This window comes from Camelus ferus, chromosome 22 (assembly GCF_009834535.1).
Source record: "Camelus ferus isolate YT-003-E chromosome 22, BCGSAC_Cfer_1.0, whole genome shotgun sequence".
NCBI lineage: Eukaryota > Metazoa > Chordata > Mammalia > Artiodactyla > Camelidae > Camelus > Camelus ferus.
Genome location: NC_045717.1, coordinates 24,027,385 through 24,052,426, shown reverse-complemented (window position 1 = coordinate 24,052,426; position 25,042 = coordinate 24,027,385). Strand labels below are relative to the sequence as shown.

At 58.6% G+C, this 25,042-nt stretch overlaps 1 protein-coding gene across 6 annotated transcripts in view; it reads left to right on the top strand.

The window, feature by feature from the left end:
- The window catches only part of KDM4B (lysine demethylase 4B), a 122,415-nt gene that overhangs the window by 27,257 nt on the left and 70,116 nt on the right, over positions 1–25,042 (top strand). For 3 of the 6 annotated variants that reach the window (XR_004314343.1, XM_032465849.1, XM_032465850.1), the window contains exons 1-4: positions 8,460–8,600; positions 13,094–13,269; positions 14,143–14,257; positions 19,005–19,198. Coding sequence is in view for 5 of the 6 variants with exons in the window: in XM_032465849.1 (XP_032321740.1) it covers positions 8,460–8,600; positions 13,094–13,269; positions 14,143–14,257; positions 19,005–19,198 (626 nt within the window). In the remaining variant the exon portion in view is untranslated. Of the gene's footprint in view, positions 1–1,294; positions 1,394–8,433; positions 8,601–13,093; positions 13,270–14,142; positions 14,258–19,004; positions 19,199–25,042 lie in introns of those variants that run through there. The other 3 variants (XM_032465846.1, XM_032465847.1, XM_032465848.1) reach the window with 3 other exon arrangements.

The following is a 25,042-nucleotide window of genomic DNA, read 5'->3' as shown; positions in this document are numbered from 1 at the left end:
CTCTTCAGAGAGCTTCGCTCTGACCTCGGCCTCTGTCATCCGCTCTCCTCTGACCGTCCCGCCTCCCTCTTAAGAGAACCCTTGTGATGACACTGGGCCCCTGATAACCCAGGATCATCTTCCGTCTCAAGCGCCTCAGCTTAGTCCCACCTGCAGTCTCTCTTGCACAGAAGAGCGCAAAGTCACAGCGTCCGGGGATTGGGACAGGGGCCGTCATGCCACCCGCCGCAGCTCCGGGAGCCATGCTGGTAGTCACGTCCCGGGCTTCAGCTCTCGTTGCTGTCCAGTGCTGGCGGGGCTGGGTGGGGCTGAGGCGCCCTTGGGGTCCACATTGCCTTGGGCGGCTTAGCCAGTCCAGAGGGCAAGGCCAGTGCCTGCGGTCCAGAAATCCCACAGCTCGGTGTGGCCTTTCAGCCCATGGATTGTGACCCATTGGAAGACAGTGAAATCAACCTAATGGGTCGTCCCCAGCAGTGAAAAAAAAAAAAAGGTTAAAATAAGATAGAACGTGTCAGCACATCATGCCTGTTGAAAGGGTATTTGTGAAAACTGTGCTATTCTGAGCTCCTGGTGAGTTGGAGAGAGAAAGTGTGTGGGACCGGGTTCCACACCCCCAGGGCCAAGCTGCCCTGCCCAGAAGGTCGGCCCCCCATGACCAGGCCAGCCTCAGACGGCACGCGCGAAGGCACAGAGGCGGGGAGGGTCCGGCAGACCCTGAGCCATCGGGAGCTTAGGAATCCGGGAGGAAGGCAGGTGCCCAGGTGGTCAGGGGCGCTGGGGCCACATCAGCTTTTGAGTTTTGTCCTGCATCCTTTCAGCAAGTGTTCCCGAGCCCAGCTGTGAAGGCCATGGTCAGGGCCCTGCCCTGGTGGGGTCCCGGCTGCACGGTGCCTGCCGGGCCCTGCCCTGTGCTCCCTGCCCTCTGGGGGCCTAGGTGGCGGTCACTGTACGGCTGTCCTCCTTGGAGGAACACCTTCCCTGCCTGCTGGTTCGGAGGAGGCAGAACTTCTTGTAAACCTCCTGGTAGTGCCTGTCCCTGAAGGTTTCCAAAAGCTCCTTTCGTCTAGCGTGATTGTTCACGGAGGCTCTTGCTTCCTCAGCCCCTGATTTTTAGGAGCTGAGCTGGAAGTGGACTATCATGGGAAAACTTCGGTGGGGAAGGTGCTCACGTTCCTGGAAAGTGGTGAAGATCTGAAGGGTCTGAACAGAGGCAAGATGCCAGGAGCATAATTCGGAGTTAAGCTGAAGCACACAGTCCATTTAGTTCATCGTGCTTTTATTTTGCGCATCTTAGGAACCATTGCCATTGCTGGAGCCCAACAGAAAGCCCAGCCAGTTATCAGAACATCTGTCTCCGCAGCCTCGCTACCCACTACGCACCAGGAACCTTGAAGTAAGTGCGTGCACGAGCCCCTGGCCCCAGGTGGATGTGGCCTCTGGGGCTGCTGGTGGGAAAGGTGGCCCCGTTGGTTCTAAGTTCTTGGGGTATCCAGTAGCCAGATGCCCCTAGAGGAGCTTGGACCCCTCTAGGTGGTTCTGCTGGACGTGCCTTCTTGGTCCATAGCTCTGTGTCTGCACTCTGGCCATCCCTTCTAGAAGCCCTGAGAAGCGTCGTGCGTCTTGGGGGACACCTGGATCGCCCAAGATGAGCTGCCATGTCTGTGGCTCATGGCTCGGGCCCTGGGCAGGCGTCCATTCTGGTTTCACCAAAGGACATATCCACCCACCCCACGCCTCACAGGAAGTGATGACGGGTCCCGGGAGGGAGGGAGGGTCTCTAAAGTTGAAGGATTATTTTCCAAATGCTCTAAGAATCCCATTGCCCAGCTGCTCCAGGTTTTTAGCTCCAGGGTGTTGGCTGCCCCCGGTGGCCTGTGGAGGGCTGGCCGAGGGGAGAGGCTTGTGCTTAGGGCTGCCCTTGTATGAAGCCTCCTCCCAAGGGCATGTGGCTAATGCGGGCTGAGTAGGGTCTGGAATGTAGCCTTCCTTGTTCTGCCATGACTTGGGCGCCCAGGAAATGAGCAGTGGAGCTCAGGTTACCCTTGAGAAGGGGTGGAGTGAAGGTTTAGCTCCTTAAAAGGTAGACTTCAGACATCTGGATCTGGGGCCGGCAGACAGTGGCCCTCGGACCAGTCGGTCCACAGCCAAGGCCATTCATCTCAGCCTCCCACCTCACTGGTGGAATCCAGTGGTTGCAACAGAGGCCACGTGGCCTGCAAAGCTGACAACATGTGTTGTGTAGTCCTGCACAGAAGAGGGGGGTGGCCCCAGGCCCCGCTAGCTCATCATGACCTGGGGCTGGTGGACCTGGCCCTTGTCGACTGGTTTGGAAATGGTCACTTGTGACTGTGCATCCCAAAGCGTGGCTTCACCCTTGCAGCTCATGCTTTCTTACAAGACCATCAATTCCTGAAAACTTGGTTGTTCCCTTTGTACCCAATCAGCAAGACCTACCCTGCGTACGGAGCCCGCCCCGTGTGTTTCACTTTTTAGTAAACCTCACAAGAGTGCCTGCTGTCTCCTGTGGTCAACCCATTTTATAGCTGGAGAGACTGCGCACCGGCTCTGGAAGGTGTGAGAATGTTCTCTGGGGGGAGTGTGGGAGACAGAAGTGAATGAGGTCACAGGCTCCTTCTCCAAAGTCCTCGGGCGTTCATGGAGATCAGAGTGCGCGTGACAAGCCAGGCGGGTTTACTGCGGCCTGGCAGGTCCTAAACAGGCTGTCTTGGACTTCATAAAAATTAATTTTTAGAGAGATATCATCCGTATCCCATAATAGTCACACTTAATATAATTCAGTGGTTTTTAGTATGTTCACAGAGCTGTGCGCCATCACCATTAATTCCAGAACGTTGTTATCACCCCCAAAAGAACACTGTACATTAAGCAGTCACCCCCCTCCCCAGCCCCTGACAACCAGGAACCCACTCTCTGTCTCTGTGGACTGGCCTGTTCTGGACATTTCACATCCATGGAGTCACACACTGTGTGTCCTTCGGTGTCTGCTTCTCTCACTGAGCACCATGCTCTCAGGGTCCATCCACGTGGCAGCGGGTGTCAGTGCTGCTCTCCTTCCCCGGCGGAGTGATGCTCCTGTGTGTGGAGGGACACGGCGGCTGTATCCATCCACCTGTTGATGGCTCCTTGGCCGGTTTCCACTTCTGGGTTTTATGAATGGTGCTGCTGTGAACATTTGGGTACAAGTATCTCTGTGGACGTGTGTTTTGTCTGTCTTGGGCAGAAAAGTAGGGATGGAATTGCTGGGTCAGATGGTAACTCCATGCTCGCCTTTCCCGGCCCCTCCCGCCCTGGGAGGGCTCCTGGGGTTGGAGGAAGTGTCTCCACTTGTCCTCCTCCTCGGGGCAGGGCCTGCGCTGGCGGCGTGCGGCCCCTCTCTGAGCAGAACGGCCCCCCTGCCTTCTTCCCGCGCCCTGGCTCTTTTTTACTCGCTCATTTACTTTATTGTCAGGATTTCTTCCTCCTCACCATGTTGCTTGGTCTGTTTCTCCAGATCTGGGAGCTTCTTCCCACTCTAGAGGCACACTCTAGCACACCCATTTCTGTATCTGTGGGCACAGACGGGTGACGTCTGCAGGTTAATGAAAGATGTGCCTGCTGTGGGGCTGTGGGGGCCGCCGTGACGGCACAGGCTGCGCGCACTTCCTCCTGGAGGGTTGGGAACAGGAGAGCTTTTCGTTTAATTAGATTAAACCATGCACTGAAGATCAGAGAAGAAAGTGGCCCAGGTTGTAGGTGGGGAGACTTAATACACTGTCTCGTTTGCCTCTGTCTGTTTTGACAAAGCCTGGACCACGGGAGTCCTGTGGCTGGTGACTTGTTTGTTCTCTGGGGCTTGTGGGGTACTTAGGTGGATGGACTGGGTGCTGAGCTAGGACACCCTCCTTTTAGTCTCCCTAGATTGTAGCTCAGGCCACCATGTTCACGGGGGTTTTGCCCCACGTGGGTTATTGAGGCTTCCGTGGCTGGCACCCTGAGCCACCGGCATCTTCTGAGAGTGTGGCCCTGATCATCGTGGTCCCCAGGCATCGCACACTTTCTCTGGGGCCAGTGAAGGGTCTCTGGGAACGTGGGAGGACATTGCCGAGCCTGGGCCGCAGGGATCCCCAGGGCCTGTCCTTCCCACACTCAGGTCTCCTGGGGCCGAGGCTCCGGAGGCAGGACCTCCGCCCCGGGGCCGTCAGGCAGCTTGTGGTTCATACCTCCCGGCTGCCCCCACAGCTCAGTGCAAGTACGATGAGGTGTCAGCGTCACACTCAGAGTCAGCCTGTTGGATTGCTGCACCACCGAGAAGATTCAGGCCAAGGTCGTTCGGGGAGGGGTGAGCGACCAGAAACGGCTCCATTGGCATTGCTGGGGCTACCGGCTGAGCCCGTGAGTCAGCCCTGCGACCAGAGGATGGCTCCATGCTCTGTGCCCCAGGGCTCTGCCCACCGCTAAGCTGCGGGGAGGACGGGGGCTGCAGACCACTGCCTGTCACTTGGTTCCGTTTCTGATTTTGTAGAAACTGCTTTTGTCTGCGTGAACGCAGGCAGACGCACTCACAGTAGCAGTGCCAGGTTGGAGGGACTTTGTGACTGTTACTTACTTCTTTGCGTGGTGGCTGCGCGGTGGGTTTTTTACGTGGCATTTATGGTGCCTGAACAGCGCCCGCCCCCCCCCCCCCCCCGTGCCCACACCCTAACCTTGGAAACTGGGAAGATGCTCCCTTACCTGGTGAGAGGGCCTCTGTAGGTGGGATTAAATTAAAGATCTTGAGATGGGCAATCACTCTGGATTATCTGGATGGTCTGATGTCATCACAAGGGTCCTTGTAAAAGGGAGGCAGGAGGGTCTGGATCAGGCAAGGAGACACAGTGATGGAAGCAGAGGTCAGAGAAGAGAGTCAGAGGGAGACAGGAGATGCTGCACTGCTGGTGGTGAGGATGGAGGGAGGGACGCGAGTCTGGGATGTGATGCCTCTAGAAGCTGGAAAAGGCAGGAGACCCACAGAGGAACCTCCAGAAGGAGCACAGCCCACAGGAGAGCTGGGTCACACTTCTGGCCTCCAGAGCTCCAGGGTGAACTTGTGCTGATTCAGCCGCTAGATTTGTGGAGCTTTGTCTCAGCCATGGGAAACAAGGGCACAGGGCTATGGGCCATCTTTGTGCCTTCGGACTCGGGGCGTCGCTCAGATAAACGTTAGGATGGTCCCTGTGCTCGAGGCTGCCCCACCTCCCTGGTGCCCGCACAAGCCCCGTCCGGCCATGCTGCCTCCCTCCTGGCTCTTGTCCATGCATTTCTACGTGGTCCCATCTGACCTTGGCCTCCTGCCTTCTTGCCTCTGCCCCTCTTGTCCGTGTGGCCGCTTCATTCTGTCCAGTTCTGTGGGGTCATGTTGTCTGTGGGCTGCTCCTGGCTCGCCATCTCTCTGGCCTGTGCTCCCACAGCCTGGACTCTCCGATGACGTCCCCGTGGGAGCGAGTGTCAGGGCTTCTTCCCTTTCACGGCTGAGTGACGTTCCCGTGCATGGAAGGACCACAGTTTGTGTATCCGCTCAGTGTTGATGGACACTTGGGTTGTTTCCACCTTTGGGCTGTTGTGGATCATGCCGCTGTGAACATTTGTGTACAAGGTTCCACTTCTCTTGGGTGTAGACCTGGGAGTGGAATTGCTGGATTGGGTGGTAAATTCCACATTTAACTTTTGGGGGACTGTGGACTGCCTTCCACAGTGGCCCCATTTTATGTTCCCACCGTCTGTGAGTCAGGGTTCTGATTTCCCCACATCCTCACCAACACCTGTGATTATCTGCCTTTTCATTCTAGCCGTCCCCGTGGGGGTGAGGTGTGTCTCGCTGGGGCTTAGATTTGCGTTTCCTGGATGCTAATCACGTTGAGCGTCTCTCTCTCCATGTGCTTGTTGGCCACTTGTGTATCTTCTTTGCAGAAACGTCTTCATGTCCTTTGCCCTCTTTCTAGCTGTGCTGTTTGTTTTTCACGGCTGAGTTGCCAGAGCTCTGCTCTTTCAGTGTGGCTCTGTCTGGTGAAGAGCGCATCTCTCTTTCTGGGCTGTTCCGCCGGTTCTCTCATGGGGGTTCCTCTGTCCCCCCCGTGTCGCCAGGGAACCAGAAGATTCGCCTGGGCTGGATCTCAGTCAGATTGCTTTTGTTATTTTTAAGTATGTGCACATATGATTTTTATTTGCCCTCCTTCAAGAAATGTGTCAAGGGTTATAGATTAGGATTATAAAGCGTTTTAATTACCTTCTTTATATTTACATTCTAAAAACTTCATTGCAAGGGCATGCATAGGAGAGAAGAAAGCCCACACACAGTCCGCTGCCGAGCTGAGCTGGATGGTGGTGGTGGATGGAGGAGGGCGGCGTTTCTTGCCTGCTGGATGCGCAGAAAACTCTCCCTGCTGTCTCATCACCTGCTCCCCTCCGCCCCCTCATGGACAGTGCGTCTCCGCAGCGATATTTGATGAGAGAGCCATGCGGGCAGGACCCCGGGGCCGCCCCAGCTCTGCCCGGGACAAGCTGGTCTTGGGGAGAAGCCCGTGTCCCTGTCCCCTGTAGGCTCACGTCTACCAGTCCTGGAGGAGAGGCAGTCGGCTGGGACTGGACTGGGACCAGGACTGGGACCGGCTGAGCCAAGATGAGAGCTGCTGGCGTGGGTGGTCCTGGTACCTGTCACCCAGCGGGTGGGAGCGAGTGGGAGTCGCAGGCAGGGTCAGGGCAAGGCTGAGCCAGTGGATGCGGAAAATCTTGGACTGGGGCGGTGGGAGCGCGAGGAAGGCTGGCGATCAGTGACTGTGGCTGGTCCTCTGTCCTGTTCCTGCTGTGTCTTGTCCCAGGTCCCCCCACCGCAGGAGGCCTCCCGCCCCTCCCTGCCCCCTCCCCCCCACCTTGTGGCCCCTCCACACCCAGCTCAGTTCCATCCTGATGTTCCCCGGAGTATCGGCGTCAGGCCTTACCCCTACTCCTGGGCCTCCAGCTCCCACAGGACAGGGGAGGCCTTGTCTGGGTGGGAGGGGACAGGGTGGCTGGGCTGGGGATTCTGGTGGGTTGAGTGGGGGTGACAGTCGGAGACTCAGGTCCTGGGCCCTGACTGTGGGCGAGGGGGCTGGCTGTGGATGGCCTGGTGGTCCGTCTCAAGGGCAGGTCATCCTGGCCGTAGCCCGAGCCCTCTGGTGCCTGCTACTCTGGAGAGGGTTGGTGATGACCCAGCCTCTTGATAAGCCTGTGCTTTCTCGGTGGTTCCCAGTGATCCCGCCTTGGCTGCCGTACCCCTGGGAGCTGCCCTGCGCGCCCTGGGCTTGGGGTGGCCGGGGGCAGGGCCTGAACAGGGTGCCTGGGTCTGTCCCGGGTAACTGCTCACCCCAGTGGCCGTTCCTGGGCTTATGCTGCCCTCTAGTGCCCGCCGCGGGGAACACCTTTGGGGAGCTGGCCACTTCTCAGCCAGCTGTTGTGGACCGGCATCTCCCCACTCCGGGACTGGAGGCTTCCTGCCTTCCTCACTCCCCAGCTCACTTTGGGATAGAGGGAGGTGGACTTGGTTAACTTGTCCTCCACGTTCTCAGGTCCGTGTGCGCTTGGGTTCTGACCTTTCCCAAATCCTGGAGGGAGTCTGGTCTTCCTGCGTCTTTTTGGAAAATCGAATCTGCCAACAGGGACCCATCCCCAGGGTCTGTCCCCCAAGCCCCTTCCTGATTGAGGTAGGCTGCCAGCCACCCTGCTGGGTCCCCGTAACCCTCGGGACAGGAGGAGCTGCTCCAGCCTGCAGCCTTAGCTCTGGGAGGAGCCCGATCCCCCCGCCCTTCAGGTGCTGGCAGTGACTGGTGGGCCGGGCAGACCCACCATGCCTTCCCTTCTGTGCAGAAACATCCGGACATGGTTTTGCCCCAGGGCGACTTGGTGGGAAACAAGCCATTCTGGCCGGGGCTTCTGCTGTCTTGGTTTCAGATTCTGGTCTCGGGCTGCCCGTGGGTCACGGGGGTCTGGCCGGGACTGGAGCAACCCACGAGCTGCTCAGCTGCTTACAAGGCCTTGCCCGAGTAGGGGCTCGCACACAGCCTCACTTCCCTTCCCAGGCCGTCCTGTGCTGCTGCCTCTGGGTCCCTGCTCCAAGGTAGCGACGTCGACCTGAAGCTGATGCTGGCAAATCTGGATGAGGCCCTGAAAGGAAAACTTTCATTTCTGAGGCCCCTTGTTTGAAGTGAGGGTCTGGCTTCCAGCATCCGTGGGCTCATAGAACGGGGCCACCTCTGTTTGTAATTGGTTGAAGTAATTTGGTCCTCTGTGCAAGCGCTGAAGTGGGCTTCAGGCTCCCTTCTCCCCTCTCAGCTGCGCGGCCTCTGGGTGTCTCCAGGGGAGAAGGGAGCGGGCCCGTGGCGGCGGTGCAGACACACTCACTCTGTCTTGTCTCCCTCGCAGGTGTGGCCCGTCCCTCAGCTGCAGCCATGGGGTCCGAGGATCATGGGGCCCAGAACCCGAGTTGTAAAATCATGACTTTCCGCCCCACCATGGAGGAGTTTAAGGACTTCAACAAATACGTGGCCTACATCGAATCCCAGGGAGCCCACCGGGCGGGCCTGGCCAAGGTGGGTGACGCCCTGGGGGAGTGGATGCCAGGGAGGGCTTACATTTTGTGTTTATGTTCCTAGTTAAAACTTTTTTGAGACTGTAAAGGCTGTGTGGGGCAAATTCAAACAGCGCGACGGGGCAGAGAGGGAGACCCCAGCCCCTCTGCCTGAGCAGCATGGCGCCAAGCCCTTGGTCTCTTCCCATGGCACATCACGTGGACGAGTGCACGCATGTGTGCGTGTGTGAATGTAGACAGCTCGCCTGTGTCGCTTTTACCAGAGGTGCTCCTGTGCACGGAGCAGGTCCTGGAGACAGGCGCCGAGTTTCTTCGCATTCCCGGGAACGTGTGTGTGAGGCTTTGCTCAGCAGATAACCTGGAGATTCGGAACCTGTTTTGGGTTCTTCTGGTGGCTTCCTGTCTGACTGTCACTTATCTGAGACACCCAGTTCTCTGTTATTTAAGCTGGGCATCTGTAAACTTTTTCTGCCAAGAGCCAGATAATCAATCTTTTCAGCCTCTTGGGCTGGATGGTCTGTCGCCACCACTCAGCTCTGAGGCTGTAGACGGCCCGACACCCCACAGGCGTGGCTGTGTGCCGTGAACTTGACTTATAGGCACCAAAATGTGCACTTCATAGAATTTTTACTTGTCCTGAAATAGCCTTTGTTATTTCCCTCCAAACATTTGAAAACAAAAAAAAGAAAAAGAACACTGGCTTTAGCTCTTGGGCTGGACGAAAGCAGGAGGCGGGTGGCCTTGCTCTGTCCCCCACAGTGACCGCCTGTGTCCGGGAGTGGGAGGCCGAGGCTGCTGGCCTTCCTCCCTAACCTGCCCTGCCCAGCGGGGCTGCTTGTGTGATGTCCGTGCCTCTAATCTCAGCCGCGCAGATGAGGAGAGCCTGGGCCCGTGGCATCTTCCCTCCCCTCCCCTTGATTTTGGTCCCTTGTGCCCCGTGACAGCACAGACCCAGCAGAACATTCCATCGGGGCCTGGAGTTGTGGCTCTGGACTCCCAGGTCTGGGGTTCTTGCAGGTTCAGAGCCTCTGTTTGGGGCTTGATTGATTGGCTGGTGTCAGTCTTCGGGTGACCCTTTCCTGCCATCCCTGCCCGTCGCAGGTGCCCCAGCTGGTGGGGGGAAACTCAGGCCGGATGCGTTGGTGGGGGCGGCTCCTGTGACTGGAAGGTCTCCTGTCTCTGACCTACTTCCGTGTTTGCCAGCGTGCAGCTGCTGTTCTGTGTTGGAATCTTGTTACCATGATGGAGTGTCCCATCAGCTGCACCTGTGAATTCCCGGCACCCTCCCCTCCTTCCTCCTCCGTCATCTCCGGCTCCGGCATCTTCTTTGGGTGCAGCCTCGCGTGTGTTGTGACCGCGGCACCCCTGCTGTCCACACCTCCACTCTGCCGCTGCCCTTTTCCTTCTCCTGTGCCGCCTCCTGCCCCTCCCATGAGCCCCGCATCTCCGCTGTGAGCTCTGAGTGCCCGAGGAGCACTTTCCTGCTAACTTACTTGCATTGTTAGGAACCCATTGGGACTGGATGTTTCTGTGAGGCAGATGTTTTCAGGGCATATTTTCTTTCTGTCCTTAGTTTGCATGTTCCTTTTCAGTCTTCTCAAGTGGTGTTTTATTTGCTGTTTTCTCTTTGATGTGGGAAATTCTCTCTGGAAGGGCTGGGTTGGAGTGGGCACAGGCTTCTGGGTGATGGCAGGCAGGAGCAGCTCCCCCGCCATTGCCAAGAGATGCTGCGGTGACAGTCACGCGGTCGACACACACGTGGGCATGCACCCTGCTCCCGTCTGGCAGGACAGGGTGCTGGTGCCGCTAGTCCCTCAGCCACCTCCCTGCCACTGTGGGGACAGACAGGTCCAGGGAGACAAGTACCGCGGCCTTCAGCACCCCCACTTCGTTTTGACAAGGGCCCTAGGCCCTCAGGGCTGCCACCCTCTTTGGATAAGGGACACAGGGTCCTGCTGGCCTGGAGCAAGTTCTATAGCCTGGGCGTCCCCTTCGCCCTGGTCTCTCGGCCTTGACTGCCCTTCTGCTGTGTGTGTTGGGGGATGGTGTTAGGGTTTCTTTTTCCATCAAAGCTGCATTTGATGCCCCCGCAATGAAAGCTCTGTCAGGCCCGGGGCAGCTGGGTAGGGGTGGGCGCTTGGCAGGGGCGGGCGGGCCGGGGCCCGGAGCTAGACACGGCCCTGGGTGTGCGGGGTCCCCACTGGCGCCGTTGGGGCAGCTGGTCATGTTTCTTGGCAGCTTTTCGTGTGCTCTGGGAGCCTGTTCCCAGCTGGGTCTCTGGCCCCTGCAGGCCAGGGCTGGGCCTTGCAGGCTGCTTGGGAGGTGCTGAGGTGGGAGGGAGCCAGGCAGGGGCATGGCGTGGGGGGTTGGTGGGCCGATGGGCCATGGGGGGTCCTGGGGGAGTGGTCACGGGGCTTTGTGCCCTCAGTGCCTGTGGACGGTCTCTGCAGCCAGGCGATGCCCTGGCGCCTCTCAGCTGCCGGGTCTGCCACCTGCAGAATGGCTTTGAGTCCCTGACCAGCTGGACATGGCCCTCCGTTCCCATGGCCTTTCCAGAATCTGCTTAGCATGTCCTCCGGAAGGTGCGGTTCCCACGTGTGAACCAGGCATCCAGTGTGTCTGAGGGCTCCTCCCTGGTCTCCAGATGTCACACAGCAGAGCCTGTGGGAATGTGAATGGGCCCAGCGCTCTACCTCGAGAGCAGGGGCCTGGGCAGCGTCCTGTTCATCCTGCAGTCTGGGATTGCGGGGGCCCTTCTCCAGCAGACCTGGGGTGGGCCAGCCCCTGGGGTGCCAGAGCCGGTCCGGGGTCTATGCACTTTCTCCCAGGAGGAGGCTCAGGCTTTTCGGTGAAGAGGTGGCATCAGCCACGTGGTGGAAAAGCAGCTCAGGGCCGCGGATCCCTCCACATACAACCCATTTCCCTGCAAGAACATCCCGTATCCTGGAGATCCAAGCTCTCTTTCTTTGATTTTTTGCATTTCCAGCCATGAGTATTTTCATTCATCACCTGACTCTTCAGATTTTTCGCTGGGAATCAGAAAACCATCGACCGTCAGGCTGACCCCAGCACTCTGTTGTCACCCCGGGCACCCATGGTGTGACTGAATAGCTGTGTCTTCCGGGAGGGACTCATCCTCATTTAACTCTAAATGAGGGTCCCCCTGGGCTCTGCTGACAGTGAGGGCTGATCTTTCTCTGTGGGGGCATCCTGGGCAGCATCCTTGGCCCTACCCACTCGATGCCAGGAGATCCCCCCTTCATGATGACCACGTATGTCCCCAGGTACCACCTGGTGTCCCCTGGGGGGCAGGACTGCCCTGGTGAGGAGCCCCATGGCTGCCACTGTTGTTACTTCTGTATGTAAATGGGGTGGAGCCCCAGGCGTGCTGGCAGCGGGCAGTGCCCTCTGTCTGCAGGCTCCTGGAGAGTAAGTGTTTTGGTTGCCAAGCGAAACGTTTCCTTGTACCAGTGTGACAGTGGGGTCCTTGGGAGGGCAAATGAACTTCAGCTGCCCTGGAAGCCGTTGGCAATATCAGCACCGTGTTCGTCCCTCATGGCCCTGAGCTGTGTGAGGGTTCAGCCACTCCAGGGTGCTTGGCTGATGCACCAGAAATGGTTCCTTTTCCCAGAGCTGCTGGGTGGCCCCGCTGGGTGCCCTAGAAAGTGGTTTGGGGCTTGCAAATACCCACCCAGGGCCTGTGGGGCCTGCACAGAGGTCGCCTCCTACTGGTGGAGAGGAAACTGGGAGGGTGAAGTTCATTCCCAAGGGTCCAGCCTTCCTGGAGTGGGCGGGTTGGGGCAGGGCTGCTGTGGGGCAGTGGTGTGGGGAGCTGCAGAGGGACCTTCTCAGGCCTCCTCCCACTTGGAATTGTCACCCTCTGGCCTCTGGCCAGCTCACTCAGCCCTGCTTTGTCCTTTATCCTTAGGACTTGGAACCTGTTACCTTCCTGCAGTTTCCTCAGCTCTTGCCAAGATTTATGTACTGCCCCCTCCAGTCAGGACTTGGGCCCTCAGGGACCTATGTCTTCCCAGCACCGAGAGCTGTGATCAGCCCCAGCCAGTGTCAACCAAATGGGGCTCCTGGAGCGAGTGTGCACCGCGGTGCTTGTCTCTGCTCTGGGGCCTCCTCTGCATGGGGTCCTGAGCCAGGCACGTGGTGACCAGACGGAGTGGTGGCAGAGCCCGAGCCCCAGGCACCATTGCCCACAGCCCATCCCACTTCTGTCTGCCCACTTTGTGACCACGCAGAGACCAGTCGGGTCGGCCCCTGGTTCTGGGGGCTGCTTCCAGCTTTCCAGGCCCTGGCCCTACGCAGAGGCGGGCCCAGCCCTGCACAAGCAGGTGGTGCCAAGGTCAGCCTGGCCCCGGACCTCCTGAGAGCGTGGTGTAGTGGACACACGCTGCTGGACGCCTCTGTGGCCTCACTGCCCGGCGCCTGGTCCTGAGCAGCCGACCCCGTAGCAGCGCTGCTGACCTCCTCTCGGTCTCGCAGGTCATCCCCCCGAAGGAGTGGAAGCCACGGCAGACCTACGACGACATTGACGACGTAGTCATCCCGGCCCCCATCCAGCAGGTGGTGACTGGCCAGTCGGGCCTCTTCACGCAGTACAACATCCAGAAGAAGGCCATGACGGTCGGGGAGTACCGCCGCCTGGCCAACAGCGAGAAGTACGTGGGCCCGGGCGCGCGGGAGCGAAGCCACACCTGCAGGGGGAAGCCCGGTCCCCCGGGGCCTGGGGAGCGGGGCGGGGCCCCCACAGCCCCCACAGCCCCCACAAAGCCTGCTCTGTGCACCGGCTGGGTCTCAGCACCCCGTGCTCACTGTCCCTCGGTTCTCAGGGGACAAAATCTGGACCCTCACCTGACCTGGGGCCACAATGTCCACCTCGCGCTGCTCTCAGCGCTGACTGCGAGGCCCACGCTCCAGGACTCGTCCTCGTCCCCGTCCCTGGGGTGCCCCCCACCCCCCCAGTGTCTGCTTTGACGGCATCTCCTCATAGAAGGGCTCTCTGGCGCGTCACCCCGAGTGCTGCTTCCTGATTCAGCACAGTGCACGCGGGCACACACGGGGACACACCACCGTTCACTCCTTGCTGTCTGTCGCTCCCAGCCTCCCTCGCTCACTGGGATCATCTGTGCGTGTCTGGGAGTCTCTGCTCTCACACAAGCATCCTGGGACAGCAGCTCGTCTGCCCCTCACACACTGTCCCCGGCCCCCACGGTGTGCTGCCCACGGTCGGTGCTGTGGGCATCTGCGGAGCCGCGGGAGGACAAGAACCATCAGAACCCGCTGCCCTCCTCCTGCTCCCAGTCCCTGGTGTGTGGTCCGACCTGGGCACCCCAGGCCGGGTAGCTGGTGCGCTGGGACGAGTGGGCTCCCTCCCCACCCGTGCCCTCCCCTCCCGGCAGTTATCACAGCGCATCCGCCTTCTCCCGGGCTGTGCCCTCGCCAGGGCAGCGGGTGTCTGAGCAGAGCCCCACCCTGGGGGATCCAGCAGGCACCCTGAGCCCGGCCATGCTCAGTGAGCTGTTTGTCCCCAGGTACTGCACCCCCCGGCACCAGGACTTCGACGACCTGGAGCGCAAGTACTGGAAGAACCTCACCTTCGTGTCCCCCATCTATGGGGCCGACATCAGCGGCTCCTTGTACGACGACGTAAGTCCCCGAGGCCGAGGGGCTGGGTGGGGGGCAGGGCTGGCGCCCTGGAGGAAGGTGGAGGCGAGCAGTGCGAGCCCAGAGCCCGCTGTGTCCGGACGCTGGAGGCTAGGGTGATGGGAAAGCTCAGCTGGGCCTCTGTTTGGGACCTGGTTACAGCCGTGGGCCAAGCTTAGGAGGCAAAGAAGGAACCCGGTGGTTTGCAGAGTCTTTGCTGCCAGATCGCAGCGCAGCCCCTGCCCTGGTCCGGCGTCCCTCGCTCGGTAGCGGGCCTAGCAGCCTGGCCAGAGAGCGGTTTTCAGAAGATGGCATCAATCATTCCCTCCCTTCTCCCAGGGGCCTTTGAATTCTTGGTTGTCCCAGTGCTTTTCTTCTCGAGTTTCTTTCACTCCATCTTCCTGGAGACCTGGGAGCCCGAGTTCTCAGCTGGCTGGACTGCCCCTGGGTCCACCACGTCCAGTCCCTGTGCTGTGCCGGGGGGGCCCTGGGGACACCTGGGACAGCAAGATGGGGTGCCTGACCCCTCGGCCTTCGGGCCTGTGCTGGCCGTGGCCTGTCCAAAGGTGAGTCCAGCCCTGCTCAAGGCTTGATGCCGAGGCCCCGGAAGGTGCTGGTGTTAAGCAGAGGGAGGTCTGAGCGGGGCCGTGTTTTTAAGGGATGGTTTAACATTTGGGGGACCTCTGATAACCTCCAGTGGATCTACTGGGGTTAATTTCCAACCTTCGAAGCCTACCTCTGTCCTGGGTGTGTTCTGCATGGGAAGCATCTGGGCTGAGATCTGGCCTCTCCACTCCCCGGGGGGCCCCTCTGCTTCCTGGCATCCCCACACCAAGTCCCTGTGAAGGTGGTCTCTGGTCGGAACACTTATCGACTCAACCCTGCTCTCTCGTGCTCTGGGCACCATGTGGTCTCGAGTGGGCGGGCAATAAAGCTGCTCATCCCATCTTGTGGCTCTGCTGCCCGGTTTATGAATTGTGACTTCTAAGAAGGGAATTTGACCCCAACAGCCTGACGGGATGGGAGAACTGAAGTTCACGTGCTCGAGTGTGGGATGGGTTTGAAGTCAGATGCCTGATTATCATTTTCCACGGAGAGTTTTGGAAAGTTTGAGCTAGTTGGATTGGTTTGTTCATTTGTTGATTCTCTGACTTACTGTTTGTTTTTTTAAGCATCACTGAGATATAATTCACACAATTCACCCATTTAAAGTGCACAGTTCAGTGCTTTTTGGTGTAGTCACAGAGTTGGACAGCCATCACCACAGTCAGTTTTAGAACCTTCTTATCACCCCAGAAAAGAAGCCCCATCCCCATGAGCAGGCACGCCCCATCTCCTCCCCGGCCCCTGGCAGCCAGGAGCCCCTCCCTGTGTCTGCGGACTGGCCTGTTCTGGACGCCTCAGTCCGTGGACTCACGCACTGTCGTCCTGTGTCTCCTTCTCTCGCTGGGCATCGAGTCCTCAGGGTCTGTCCATGTGGTGGCGAGTGTCAGTCCTTCTCTCCTTTTCGTGGCCGAGTAATGCTTCGTTGTGTGGATGGACCATATTTTCTTATATGCATTCACCAGCTGATGGACACTTGAGTTGTTCCCCCCGTTTGGCTTTCATGAGTAATGTTGCTGTGAATATTCATGTTCAAGTCTGTGAGCAGACACGTTTCCATTTCTCTTGGGCTCATACCTGGGTGTGGAATTTCAGGTCACATAGTAACTCCGTGTTTAACTTTCCGAGGAACTCTGATTGTTTTTCCCAAAGCAGCCGTCGTGCGTGAGGGTTCTGGTTTCTCCGCACTTGGCCCACACTTGTTACGGTGTCTTTTTAACTTTAGCCATCCTGGTGGGTGTGAAGTAGGGTCTCCTTGTGGCTTTGGTTTGCATTCCTGATGGTAGTGATGTTGAGCAGCTTTTCACGTGCTTGTTGACCATTTGTGTGACCATTTGTATTTCTCCTATGGAGAAACACCTATTCGGATGTGTTACCCATTTCTAATTGGGTTATTTGTCTTTCTATTATTGAGTTGTGAGAGTTCTCCATGCACTCAGGATACAAGTCCCTTACCTGACAGGTGATTTTTTAATGTTTTCTCCCATCCTGTGGGTTGTCCTTTCACTTTCGTGGTTGTGTCCTTTGGAGCACAGGAGCTTTTAACTCAATGAAGGCCAGTTTATCTGTTGTTTTTTCTTCTATTGCTTGTGCTTTGAGTCTCTTATTTAAAAATCCTTTGCCAATTCCAAGGTCATGAAGATTTGCCCTTATGTTTTCTTCTAAGAATTTTACAATTTTAGATCTTACCTCTAGGTCTGTGATCCATTTTGAGTTAACTTTTATATATGGTATGAGGAAGGAGTCCAAATTCATTCTTTTTCATGTGGACGTCCAGTAGTTTTAGCAGTGTTTGTGGAGAAAGCTATTCTCTCTATTATTATTATTATTATTTTTTTTTTAATAGACTTTACGTTTTGGAGCAGTTTTAGGTTCACAGCAGAGCAAAGCACGGAGGGTTCCCGTATGCTCGCTACCCGCCACACCCACACCCTCCCCCGTGGTCAGCATCCCCCACCAGAGCCATGCGTGTGTTACCTGGATGCCTGGGTTCACACAAGTCCATGGTTCAGTCTTGGTCATGTGCTTTCTGGGGGTCTAGACAAATGTGTAAGGACTTGCACTCAGCATTGTGGGGTCATACACGGTAGTCCCTGACCTGAAACTCCTCTGTGCTCTCCTGTCTGTCGCTCCACCTCCTCCAGCCCGTGATCTTTTTAGTGTCTCCATAATTTTGTCTTTTCCAGAATGTCCTGTATTTGGGATCATGTAGTATATAGCATTTAAGATTCCTCCTTGTCCTCTCATGGCTTGATAGCTTGTTTCTTCTTAGAGCTGAAAACCAATCCATGGTCTGCATGTATCATGGTGTACTCACCTACTCAGGGACATCTTGGTTGCTTCCAGGTTTGGGCAGTTATGAATAAAGCTGCTATGAACAGCTGGTGCAGGTTTTTGTGTGGACGTAAGTTCTTGGCTCCTTCATGTAAATACCAAAGAGTGCAATTGCTGGGCTGCATGGTAGGAGTTTAGTTTTGTAGCCTGTCCTCCAGCGTGGCTGGAGCCCCACCAGCGGTGCCCGGCGTTCCTGCGCTCCACGTCCTCGCCGGCGTCGCGTGCTGTCAGGCCTCCGCAGTCAGGCCGTTCTCGTCGGTGTGTGGCGGCGCCTCACTGTGGGTCTGACACGCGTTTCCTTGATGACGTGGGACGTGGAGCCTCTTTTCACGTGCTGAGCTGCCCTCTGTCTTCCCTGGTGAGCTGTCTCTTCAGGTCTTTGGCTCGGGTTTGAGTAGGTTGTTTTCTCACTGTTGAGTTTTAAGAGGTCTTCCTATATTTTGGGTGCCTGTCCTTTACCAGATGTGTGTTTTCCAAATAGTTTCTTTGAGTCTGTACCTTAACTTGTCATTCTCTCAAGGACCCAAAATTACTGTTTTTAAATAAAAATTCAGAAATTGGAGCCTCATCCCATGAGAACCTCTGGGTTTGCTCTTTTTTTTTTTTTTTTTTTCTTTTTTCTGGGGTAGTAGGGAGGTAATTAGGCTTATTTATTTTTTAATGGAAGTATCGGGGATTGAACCCAGAGCCCTGTGCTTGCTAAGCACGTGCTCTACCCCTGAGCTAGACCCTCCCTCCCCAGGTTTGCTCTTATGTGCCGCCTATAGTTGGCCACAGCGATGGCCTCACAGAGGGGTTGGCTGCGAAGTGCAGGCTCCGCGGGGCCAAGGCTGAGCTCAGCGGGTGAGCCTGCCGTAGGTTCTAGAAGAGGATTCAGGGCTTTGGTGCATGCGTTTGCCGTGCCTGACCTGGAGCAGCAGTCTCCTTTTACAGATGGGGAACCTGAAGCCCAGAGCAGAGAGCTACTTGCCCCAGTCACAGAAGCATTATCACCAGCTTGGTCTAGACCACAGGTCCCCCGCCTGGAGCCACGCTGTGGACATGTGGGCTGGACGGCAGGGCAAATGACAGGGCTTTGGTGTGGCGACCGGTTGCTGGTGCTCCCTGACCTCGGGCAGCTTCTGTTCGAGGTGACCCTGGGTTTCTTATGCTCATGCAGTGAGGGTCTGATCGCCAGCCCTCTCCCCCGCCCATGGGACATGAAGGACACTCCGCATCTCAACTGCCCCGAGGGTTCTCTGGGGACTGGAAGTCTATGAAAGCAGATTTTATGAGCTCTTATGACCAGGCGGGGTTTCTTTGCTTGTGGCATTGGGAACAGATGAGCCTGGGGGTGGGGGTCCCAGCCTCATTTGCCTGGTCCCTGAGAGCCGTCTCCTCCCGCTGTGGGAAGGCGCGGTGGTGGGGGTGCTGTCTGGCCCCGTTGCTGGGGAGCCCCCACCTCGGCATCGCCTTCCTCCTTGGGTGTCACTGAGTTCAAGGCACGTTAATCATTCACAGCCAAACCATGGCCTTCATTGCCTGCAATTAAGGTACAGCTCACCATGGGATCCAGAGAAAATCACGCCTGGCTGCCAGGCACAGGGCAGGGGGCTGAGTTCTGTGGGATGTGAGCAGCTCAGGGTGGGCTTTGGTTGCTGGGTGGGCAAGGCTCTGAAGTGGGCAGGTCTGGGGCTGACTGCTGGCTCTCGGGCCCTGGGCGGGGTTCACCCTGTGGCCCGGGACTCGAAGGGAACGGTCTGGGTGTCTTACGTTCTCCGGCTTGTGTCTGGGTGCCTGAGGCCGGCTGACCGTGTGCTCGCCACCCCTGCAGGACGTGGCGCAGTGGAACATTGGGAACCTGCGGACCATCCTGGACATGGTGGAGCGCGAGTGCGGCACCATCATCGAGGGCGTCAACACCCCCTACCTGTACTTCGGCATGTGGAAGACCACCTTCGCCTGGCACACGGAGGACATGGACCTGTACAGCATCAACTACCTGCACTTTGGGGAGCCCAAGTCCTGGTGAGGGTGGGCCGCAGCCCCGCCGGCCGCTTCTGAGGTGGGAGGGCGCCAGGGTGTGTGGCCGGGTGGGCTGGAGGATGGCTTTCATGCGGCGCCCTGGGGGTGCAGCCGGGGCTGTCGGGTGGGGGAGGCAACGGCTAGGGGGCTCTGGTAGCTCTAGAGGGAATGCAGAAACGAGCAACCTGACCCCCAAGCCTGTGGTTTGCCCCTGCAGTGCCTCCCCCTGGACGGTGGCTGGTGCCTGGCTTCCTGTAGCTCCTCCTGGGCACCGCGCCACGTGGAGGCTCTGGGGCCGCGGGCAGGGGCGGGGGGGGGCCGTGCACACTGAGCCTCCCCTCGCCTCCCTCTTGGCTTCCCGTTCCAGGGTGGGCTTAGCAGCAGGCCCCCTGCTGTTTGCAAGCTGGAGGGTGGGGGTGGGCGTGCCGGGCCCTGACGGCCACTCTGTCAGCAGTGAGCCCTGCAGGCTGGATTGGACACTCTGGAGTCTCTGAGCTGAGTGCTCACCTCACACGTGTGCAGCTTCTGCCGGCGGGATGGCTGGAGCCGCTCTGCTCACTGTCGTCTCTGGCAGAGACTTCTGAGCTGGGGCCTTGGCAGCTCCCAGCCTCTCCCCACTGTTAGAAGGTTCTGTTGTCACAATGATCATTGTGGCTCCCAGGGGGGCGGAGGAAGCAGGAGCCTGGGAGCAGATTGTGGGGCTTGGGAGCTCAGCCGGTGAGCCCTCTTCTTTGTATACAAGGTGTGGGGGACATGGCACAACAGGGACCCAGGTGGACCCTGGCCAAGCCTCCCCTACCTTGCTGTCCCAATGGAGAGCTGAGCCCCGAGTGGCTGAGCCTGTGCCCTCTGGCGCAAGGGAGGCCCTGCCCCCTTAAGTCACCAGGACAGCCTGGAGCCCTTGGCTGGAGGGGTGGGAGCAGGCCCTCTGAGTGGAGGGCTTGGAAGCGAGGAGGCGGCCTGGGTGGGACACAGGCTGTGTGACCACCCTCTCCTCGCCTCTGATGTGGACAGAGCGGAGCCCCCACTCTGCTGGCTGGCAGTGGTTCCCACTCAGACGGCCAGGGAAGTTGGGCAGCAGTGTGGTAGGCTCTGTGTGGGTTTCCCAGGGCTGCTGTAAGAAAGGACCGCAGATCTGGTGGCTTAACTCAGTGTCCGTTTGTTCCCTGATGGTCCTGGAGTAAGGAGTCGGACCCAGTCTCACGGGGCTGAACCCAGGCATGGGCAGGGCTGGTTCCTATGCGGGCTCTGGGGGTTGGAGGGGGATCCATTTCCTGCCTTTTCCAGCTTCTAGAGGCGCCACATCCCTGGCTCGTGGCCCCTTCCTCCATCCTCCCCACCAGCAGCGCAGCATCTCCCATTTCTGACTCTTACCTCCCGCCTCCCTCTGATAAGGACCTTGTGGTGAGACTTCCCCTCCCCCGGGAATCCAGGGTCACCCCCATCCCAGGGGTCTTAACTTAATCCTGCGTCCTCGGGTGTCAGGATCAGGCCATAGCGTCTTTGGGACCGTTACCCTGCTGCCCGCAGGCCTCTGGCCTTTGAGTTGTGCTGCTTTGTGCGTTGGCTGGTATCCTGTTCCAGTTCCACGGGCTTCCTGTTTTTAGTCCATCTCTCTCCTCTCGTGGCCTCCTGTGGCTTTGCATCAGCCCCTGATCATCAGAACCTCCAGCCCGGGAGGTATTTGCCTTTTGGGGAAAATCTGGGGAGAGATTGATGGGATGGCTGATAATGGTTGAACAAAGGTCTGAATCTCATGCCCACCAAGTGTGGTCTGGCACACCTGAGTGGAAGGGTCTCCTGGTCAGTGATGCCATGCCAGAGCTGCCCAGGAGGCCCCAGGGACTGTGCAGCCACCCTGTCCCCTCCCCTCCTCCCTCCACGGCGAGGCTGGGCTGGGACTGCATGGAGGCCCCTGAGTTCTGCTGCAGGCCCACACCTGTGGGGTGAGGAGGATCTGCCCCTTCCTGGGGGGCTCTGCCTCCCCCACCTCCCCTGGCTCACAGCAGGCAGTGTCCTCCTCACGGGCCTGGTGGGCTGAATGCAGGCTCCTCGTCCAGATGGATCCACAGACTGGGGCCGCGTACATGTGTGCTTGTGTGTGTGTGAGTGTATGTTTGTGTATGTGTTTCTGTGTTTCTGTGTGAGTGTATGTATATATTTAAGAGTGTGTTTGTGAGTGGGTGTACACGTGGTGTGTGAAGTATGTGTATGTGTATGTATATGTGTGTATCAGGTATCTGAGTGTGTGTGCGTATGCGTGTATATGTGTATCAAGTATATGTGTGTGTGCGTGTATCTGTCGCGCATCTATTGTGTGTGTGAGCGTGTGTATGCATGTATCAGGTATCTTTGTGTATGTGTATGAGAGTATGCGTATACATGTGCATCAGGTACCTATATGTGTGTGTGTGTGAGTGTGCGTACTGCTGGACCCAGCTTGCTGGCGTGGGGGGTGCCCTAAAGTGGGGGCGGTGGCAGGAAGGGCAGTTGCCTGCCTGGGTCTGAGTATCCTCCTCCCAGTCCTGCCCCGGCGCAGCTCCCCTGGGGGCCACTAGATGGCGCTCCCGCCCTTCCCACTGGCGCTGTGGTGGAAATTTCCCAGGTTCTTTCATCCTTTTTATAGACTCCTCCACCCAACCCGGCTGTGATCTTTCTGGAGGCCCCCTGGGAACAGCAGCTGGAGGAGAGGGAGCCTCCGCCGGGCGGGTGGTGGGAACACTCAGCTCCACTTAGCCCTGGGCTTGGCTGGGGTCTCCCAGACACAGGGGTCCTAAGGGGAGAAAACCCACCTTTTCCTTAAAGAAGAAAGAAAGAAGCCACTGCTGGGTCCCGGCACGTGCTGGCTGAGGCGATTAGTGGCCAAGTGTGTTCTGGGAGAGTTGGGGAACATGTGGCCCCAGGTAGCAGGGAAGGCACCCTGTGGGAGGAGAGAGCGGGTGGGGATGGCAGAGAAGCAGCTGGGGTCGAGTGCGATTGGAAGACAGTGGGACTGGGTTTGTGAAGGTCCCTGAGAGGGGAGATGCTGGAAACGTGAGGGACGGCAGCCCCTAGGTGACGCAGCTGGGCTGATGCTCTCTGCTCATCTGCCTCCTGTCGCCTGTGTCCCCCAGGACAGCCCCCAGCACACCTGCCCCCTGACGCTGTACCCCTGGTTTGCTGGGGATGGCCCCTGGTGTCCACCCACCACCCACCTTTATCTTCCCCACAGCCCAGTTCCTGAGAGTGCTGGGGAAGCAGCCGGGGACAGCGTTGAACACAAAGAGAGAACACTCCAGAAGGCATTTGACCTGGAGCTTGGTTTCTGGTCTTGTGGGATGGGATTGAATGAGGGTGTCCCTCTCCCTGGCTGAGTGTGGCTGGTGGCCAGGGCCTCTGTGCTGCCTGCCCTGTCCCCCTACCCAGCCAGCCAGCTCAGCCATCGTGCGGGAGCCCCTCCTGCCCTCTCCCCGGGACTAGGATGGGGACCCCAGATGTTGGCACGGCACCCCATGCTCAACCTTCAGAGTGACCCACCTACTGGCCGTGTCTGATGTTGGTGTTAGTCTTCCCCTGCCAGGCAGGGCCCTCAGTTCCCCTCTTTCCATGTTGCCATCCCCAGCAGGGACCTGGCACAGAGCAGGGGCTCGGTGACTATCAGGAGACCTGGGTGCTGGGACCACAGTGACCTCGTTGCTTCTCAGAGCCCTGCTGCACTGAGGTCTACATTGCGTGGAGCCGGTCTCCCGTCTGCAGTGCCTCTTGGACCCACGAGGACATCAGCCTGGGTCTGGGGCGGGTGAGGTGTCCTTTTGTCCCAGGGCCGGGAGCTCAGGGAGCCACTAAGGGTCTCTGGGAGAGTGGTGGCCCCGTGTCCTGCCCTTCCCCGGGCCCTGGGGACTTGCTCTGCACAGGCTGTGCTCACACGTCTGTCTCCCTAATTACACCGCTGTGCTCTTCTGGCGTCTGCAGAGTTTAATTGCAAACATCTCGGAGTATTTCGGCGGCACTTTTTTTTTTTTTAAGTGTCGACTTACCCAGGTTTACAGCGTCTTATGGAGCCTTTCTGGGTCTGTTGCTACTTCGGTAGTGTGATTTGTGTGTCAAAGTGACGTGAACAGCCTGGTGTCGATAAGAGCCTGGAATTTGCTCCGAAAGACCAGCATTACGTGGTGCTTGTGCTCACGCAGCGAGGCTAAGAATATCTGAAGTATTTCAGAGCTTGAAAATCCCTTTAGGGATGGGGATTTAAAATAGACCTGGCCCTCTGCCGCCCAGACGGTCGGGCAGCGAGGCCAGGAGGTCGTGGCCATCGGGAGGAAGGCAAAGGGGTCCTGCCTGAGGTTCTGTCTGATTCAGGGGATTCCTCCTGCAGGGCCATGCCAGGCCAGACGCCTGCACCCCACTGCCCCCCATCAAGGTCCTCCTGGAGCCCGTGTATGCTGGTTCAGCTGTCCCAGGACCCGTCCGCCTGCCCGCATCCCTCGTGCCATCAGGAACTGTGGATGAGCGCTGTCCTATCCACACAGCACCTGACACTGCCCAGCATGCCCACGGGGGTGTGGGTGGAGGGCATGCCGTGGGAGGGCCCCAGGGTGGGATAGACAGTGTTCCCCGTGGGAGTGGTCTGGGCGTGACCATGGCCTTCAGGCAGGCCCTTGACTCTGCAGTTGGTTTTCTCTCGGCTTCCCCAGCTCCTCCCATTCTTTGGCTTCTGTTTGCCTGGGCATCCAGCTCCCCAGGTCAGGGCCAGAGGAGAGGGTCTCTGGGATTGTGCCCCCACAAAGGAAGCCCCACTCTCGCGTGGACGGTCCTGGGGTGTGATGGGCGGACCCCTCCTGGCAGTAGGTGGAGGGGATGCTTCGCTCCCTCCCTGACCTGTAAGAAGCCTGAGTGCGTGGCACCAGGGCACGTTGTTGCGAAGTTCTCCTTTTGATTCAGTTGCACCTACAGTTTTTCTCTGGCGCTTTCACTCAGGGGAGTTTCACAGGAGAGGACTGGGCAGCCTTTCTTTTGCTGCTGGGAAGCTTGACGCCCAGCAGGCCCAGCCACCTCTGCCTGCACTTCGTACCGGAAGGTGGGCTGTGTGTGCGCATGTGGGAGCATGTGTACACACACGTGTGTGTGTGTGCGAGCATGAGTGTGTGCACCCGTGCACATGTGAGGGTGTGTGCTCCCTGCTGTGAGGCACCAGGAGGGAAGCCGGCGGGTGTGCAGGTGCTGGCCCGCTTCAGAGGGAGGCTGGACGTGCTGGGCTCAGGGTTCAGGGGCCCACAGCCTAAGGAGGCAGAGCAGGGCTCTTTGTGGGGAGGCGGCTGCTGGGCTGCTCTCTTGTGTCCGCCCCCCCCCCCCCCCCCCCCCCCCCCCCCCCCGCCTCCTGGCCCCTCAGCCCCTCCCTGCAGACCCACCCACTTCCCAGCTGCTCCTTCTGCCGTGTTGATTAATCCCTCCCTGTGAACCCTGGGTGACGGCGCCTCCCTCCCACCTCCCCAGCCACACACAGCAGGCTCCCCGGGTCTGGCTGCAGGTGGTGCTGCTGGACCACAGTGCCGCCGCTGCCGCCTGCAAGGGACTCTGCTTTGTCCCCAGCCGCAGAATGGGGAAGTCTGGTGGGTGATAGAGCCAAGCAAAGCCACCCCAGGCAGCAGCCCCAAAGGCCAGTGCTGGAGAGTGCTGGGGCCTGGAGGAGGTCCCTGTGTGATCTCAGGGCTTCTGAGAGCGGCCACCGTGGGGACCGGGGAGGCCCCTTCCCTGACTCAGGCACAGCCCCTCCTCCAGCGACGTGGGTGACTCCTCCCCACCGCCTTTGCCCCGTGGTGACAGGGAGGGCTGGCTGGGTGCCGATCTGGGCTGGAGATTGGTGCGAGT